Source organism: Cololabis saira, chromosome 18 (genome assembly GCF_033807715.1).
Source record: "Cololabis saira isolate AMF1-May2022 chromosome 18, fColSai1.1, whole genome shotgun sequence".
In the NCBI taxonomy this organism is placed as follows: Eukaryota; Metazoa; Chordata; class Actinopteri; order Beloniformes; family Belonidae; genus Cololabis; species Cololabis saira.
The window spans coordinates 30,529,868-30,535,867 of record NC_084604.1 but is presented as its reverse complement, the minus strand read 5'-3'; the positions used below and the strand labels follow the sequence as shown (position 1 = coordinate 30,535,867).

The following is a 6,000-nucleotide window of genomic DNA, read 5'->3' as shown; positions in this document are numbered from 1 at the left end:
ACGCATAATTTAGCCACTATAACAAAGAATAATATATAAATAATAATAATGTCATAATCCGTGTATATATCACGACCACGGATCCCATTGACTTTGCATGGTACAATATCCGTGGTGCCCACACGTAATTTTACCAGTTTCCGTGTTGGTACCACGGAAAATAGTGGTGAGAGGTCGTGGGCATTTCACGGATTTTTGTGAGATCAGGTTGAACTGTCACCATATACAAAATGACTCCAAGCCCCAAAGGGTCATATTTGACACATTGTTTTTTGACGTAACTCAGCTTTGCTAACTTATCTAAAACATTCTGCAGGCCAATACTACATAGGTTAACAAAAATACACACTTTTAACTATCTTTTACTGGTACCAACGATTTTCTTGGACAAAAATCAACAGCTCAAAAATTGCCCAAGTGCTTAGCCACCTTGTCTCTCCTTCTATGGCTTGAATATATTCAATATTTGTCCATTAGGTGCATATGCAGAGGTCAGAGGTCAGCGGTCAGCACTCTGGGCTTTTGAGGTCTTTTTTTTTTTTGTCTGTTTATTTTGGGTATCAGCAAAAAATGGTGGTCAAATTTGACCCTGTGGGCTCTCCAGGGTATTAAATAGCAAAAAGTGAACATGTCAAAACAGAAAAGCTACCCTCAGCATATTTTTCTTAAGTTGGGACAGGGGCAACAGAATAACTGAAAAGATATAAAATGTTACAAATAAATAAATAAAATATGGCTAAAGCTTCCTAGGAACAGTAACATGGGATTCAAAACGTAATAACAGACCGCTTGGCTACATAAATGGCTCCAGCAGACCCCCGTGACCCTGCAAAGGATAAAGCGGGTATAGATAATGGGTGGATGGAAGTTTGATTGTTTCATCAGCCCCAGGTCTTTTGATAAGAGATGAAGAACCTAGGACAATAACCGTGTGAGGCACGTGGTCAAAAGCCTGATCTTGGTCGTGATGTTCAGGCTGAAAACAGACGCTGCCTTGGCCTGCGGATCACTGACTTCTGAGAACCTCCGTCAGTGCACACAGGTTCTTAGTGTACCTACAAATGCATGTTACAACTCGAAAAGAAAATCAAAAAAATGCTGTTATAAGGTATGATTAGTGCCCTTGGCTCAAGTACCATGCTTATCGATGAAGGCGTATTTCAGAAACGCATAAAAATCTTTGATCAGCTTCTGCTGCCGTCCAGACAAAAACTGTTAATTCAGCAAGGCAATGATGAATTGGCCTGTCTGCAGTCCAGACCTGTCATCCAGTTAAAATATTAGTTGTGTTAATAAATAAAAGAGCTTAATAAACTGGCTTTGACGTCTTATTTTTTTTTTTCCAACCACAAACAGAAGAGAAAATGCTTTATTTAAAACGCATCTCTGGCATTGATAAGGTCCAAATAGAATAAAATAATAAATAATAAAATGTTATCAGGTTATAAATAAATAAATAAATGAATGAAAACACTTGATGCACAGTTGTTGAATAATTCTAATTTAAAGGTTTTGAAAATTATTAAAACAAAGCAACATCCCATCACTCTAATAATGTTCATTGTTGAGTTGACCCTGGCTCTGCATTTATTTATTTATTTTTATACAAAAGGAAGATTTACTTACTTTACATTACATGAAGAAATGAGAATATTGCAGGGCTACATTTTCATCTCTCACTGGCAAAAACCACCCACACTTCATGACTCCCTCAAGGATTTTCTTGTGCTTCAAGAACAATTCAAGCGTCCCGGTTCCTCTCAATCCTCTCAGGTTGTGCAGCATTTTTCATTCAACTCTAAAGTTATATAACTCCTACACAGAAGCAATTATTTTACTTTGAAGAAGGGTCATCCTTCCTTTGGTTTATTTTTCATTACATGTGAACATGTCCATATTTGCAGTTTTTACATGTTGCCTTCACACAACATAGGAAAAAAAAAAACATCTCTAAAACAAAAGGTGACTAAAAGGTTGTTTTTTTTTAGTTTTTCTTTAATGTGGCATAAAAGCACGACACAAAAAGGTCACAATCGTCCTGGGATTGAGACTTGCACTCAGCAATGTTTTTGTTGCATCGATGTGAAGCTCATCACAACGAGAAGAAAACAACAGCAGCATCAAAACTCACAAACTGTTGTAACACGCTGCACAACACCAGGATGCCAAAGAGGCTGGATAACAACGAACAGATTTAATGGCACGCTACATAACACAAAACATGTTCTCCATTGTTTGCAGGTAGACACAGTCTCCAAACGATATCTTTCACTTAAACTTAGAGTGGTGGTAATGAGCTACGCATGTACTGGAACCAGTGGCTCATGAGTGGCAGCTGGGACCCAGTAAACAGGATCAGAACCTAAGATGAACCAGCGCTCCAGAGGACTGAATGTAAAAAGACAAAAATTATACTTGGAATCAAACCAAACATTTCTGCTCCTCCACAAAAGGGGAAATGCATTTCCAGTAATACCAGTAACCACCAACAAGACAGTAAAAACCTAACTGGAAAGGCTAAAAAATAAATAAAAATGAGGTTGAGGTGTTCAACCAGCTGCAAAATTCTGGTGATGTCTGTGCGAAGCAAAGTCAAACTGCAGAGATGCAACCCCTTCGTCCCACACAGACAGTACTCGAGTTGAGGGGGGATGGCATCCCCCCTGAAATAAAAACGGTCAAAATCATCCCCCCTGTGAAACTGCCATCCCCCCTTTCCATCCCTTATGTCATTTCATCCATGAATGTGGTTTTACTGCTATTTCAAAATTTAGAGTCATCGCCAGAAAAATAACTTATTTGACAATTTTTACCTGTTTCAAGTAAATTTTCACTTGAAATAAGTAGAAAAATCTGCCAGTGGGACAATATGTATCTTCTTATTACAAGCAAAAAAATCTTGTTCCACTGGCAGATTTTTCTACTTATTTCAAGTGAAAATCTACTTGAAACAGGTGAAAATTGTTGTTTTTTCCAGTGATGAGACTTATTTAAGTGTAATGAGATTTTTTTTTACCAAAATGAGACATTTTAACTAGAAATAAGAGAAATATTCTTGTTAAGATTTTGGGTTTTTGCAGTGATCCATTTAACTTATCCTGTGAAGGACAGAGTCATATTGATAAGTTCAGAAAAGTGTTTTTATTGTTGTGTTTTGATGTATTTGATGTAAGCCCAGTGGATATTTAAAGCTTACAGAAGGCTGCATTTAACTGCTGCTATGTCATTCCTGCAGTATTTCTGCAGGTGTTTTGGTCAGTGCTATTATTTGTAATATATTATATTATTTGTAATCAGCAAAAATGATCTGTCCCCATATGATAAAATCCACCATCCCCCCTGATTTTGTTTTACAACTCGAGTACTGCACACAGACAGCAATGCCGTGGCTGATTGGTGCAAAACTTGCAGTCTTTTAATTGAAGGAAACCAAAACTGAAACTTCTATGGAAAAAGATGGAAAGAATATTCCTTTTTTTTTTATTAGCATAAGCAGAGTCGACCCAAAGCCAGGGATGGATAAAGGGACTGTTTACATGCAGAGTTCGACAGCAGTAAACAGCACCAAAAGTGGCTAATTAGTGAAATGATTTAAGTTAGGCTCTTGAGAATCCACAATCTCTCTGAAAAAGCAGCAACGTGGGAGCTCATTTCACACCAAAGCTGCGACGAATGCAGGACTTGTGCAGGGAAGCGTTGGATGGAACCTCTTGGAACTTTGAAGCATCTGCCTAATTTATCATCTACAGAGCAGAAGCACAAATGCAAACACAAGTGATTAACAAGCCGTTCTTAGAAGAAAAATAAAAATGAAGAACTCTTGAAAGCTCCAAAGAACGAATTGAAACGTCTCAGTACTTCATCAAGCAAAATGTCCTCCGTTTTGTTTGCTGGGGTGATTCAGGGGGATTGGGGAAAATATGAGGCTCTTAAAAGATCAAATTTATTTAAAATGTTTCATGTTCTGACCAAAAACAAAGTTTCCAAATCCAACCAATCATGCGCTGCAACATACTGCTGGTACTGCTACTAACTAGACCCATGCAAAGAATACGTAACTTACTGAAGCATAGTTCAAAGCTGTCAGAGAGCAGCACTTTTGTTTATTTCTGCAGCCCTGAAGGACACATAACCTGCTTTATAATGACATTATCTACCTGATTTATGATCTTCTCATCCATTGTAAATGATCAACGCTTCATTACACATCATATTACAAGCTGGGGGGGTTTTATTTTGCAGACACTGGGAACCATTTTCCCTGAAATTCCAACCGTTTCACCAACTCACGTCTGTGCTTGTACATTCCTTAAAATGAGATGAGTGAAGGTTCCTTTGGACAGCCGGGATCACAAGGAGACACAAATGCACACACACAAAAAAAGGACATTTATGTGTTTTTAAGCAAACCATAACTGCGTGACCAGTTCCGGGGCATTCATCAGTCGCGTCTTTGATAGATGGGAAAGTTCTCTGAAGAGGAATACCATAAGGCTCCAATGAGATTTTGTGTAATTCATGCCATTGCAATAGTCTTAAAGAAAAAAAAGAAAACACTTTTTTTCCTATGAAGGATTGTTCTTCAGCTGTACATTTCTTTTTTTATTCCTCACTGTGTATTTCTCTGGATTTAAAAGTCTGTGGATGTGGTCATGAAGCTTCTCTTCATGGCGTCCCCTGCTGTGAGCGTCTCCGCCCACGACAGGTTTGAGTCGATAAACACGGATTGCGGTGTATTTAACACACTCCTATGTGACAAACTTAGACGGCAGCTAAGACTCCACGGAGACGTTCCAATTTTAACAACAAATAACAACAGAGTAGTGTTGATTTAAGAGTTTGAGTGACGTAATGTGATTATTATTCTTTTTTTTTTTCTTAAACAGTTCAGTTTATTTTATCTCTTCAAAGTTCTAGGGTCCAGGGGTCTGGAAAGCTCAAAACCGGTCCAAAGATTTGAAGTCCATGGAATGCAAAGTGGAACAGACTCCAACATGGAATATGTCCAATAGTTACATCCTCCGTGTCAAACAAATAAATTAATAAATAAAAGTTTGTCTTTCCCTATAGTCCCCCATCTTCTCGCCCTGCAGTCTGACCTCGCTCCAGTCACTGTGGCTAATCTTAGCTGACAGACGGCCTGTAGGGAGAGAAGGCTGGAAACCAAGGAAAATGGAAGGAAACAATGCTGTACATCCCCAAAAACTTCACTCGTAGTCTGCAGGTGCAATGATGCTCCCCGGAGGGGGTTCTTCTATTCCCGGGCTCCCTCGGGGGCGGGTTGTCGTGTGGAAGTAGGGTGCTTCTGCTATATGTGTCCCGGTTTGGAGAGGTAGGCGATAAGAGCTACCACCACACCTACATACACGCCGGTTCCTATAGTGATGGAGAGGGCAGCGAGGAACAAAGCCCTCCGGGAGGCGATGTTGGCCAGTGGGAAGTCACCTTTATTCACCGCCTTGGTGGTCTGCAAAACAGAAAATGAAGGGAAACAAGAGTCGTCAGGAGTCAGATGCTGTCTGGAGCAAAATGAAAGGATGGAGCAATTTTAAAAGAAGAAAAAAAAATCAAGTAATTGCTATTTATTATTTCTGTGGCATAAAAGAAAAAAAGAAATCGAATGGGTTGGAACGATGGGGTGTATTTACTGAACAAAAGAGAGCCCGTCATGCATGGCGGGCTAGGAAAAATAATGACAATTAGTATCAAAATGTCAAGGAGAGAAGGTTATGTTCATCCCAGTTCCTGAATGGTAAATGGCATAAAAAAGTAGGATTTATCATAATAAGTCACCAAATGGGAAAAAAAAAACTGTTTTTCAAACAATTAGCTGAAAACCTGTTCCTATGTGTTCAATGCAAGCAAAGTTTTGCTGCATTAATGTTTTGTACTCCCTCGACCCAGTTAAGGCACTTTCCATTGAAACACTATGGATCTTCTCTTAGATTTTCAACTAGTGAAAAGCTGAAAATGGCCTAAAGTAGTAAATAATTGATTTAA

General features: G+C 38.9%; 1 protein-coding gene across 1 annotated transcript in view; it reads right to left on the bottom strand.

Moving 5' to 3' along the window:
* Positions 1-3,373: 3,373 nt before the first annotated feature.
* syndig1l (synapse differentiation inducing 1-like) overlaps positions 3,374-6,000 on the bottom strand; it is a 67,512-nt gene continuing 64,885 nt past the window's right edge. The window contains exon 4 of the mRNA XM_061746756.1: positions 3,374-5,467. Coding sequence (XP_061602740.1) covers positions 5,309-5,467 — 159 coding nt within the window. The 3' untranslated portion in view covers positions 3,374-5,308. The remainder of the gene's footprint in view (positions 5,468-6,000) is intronic.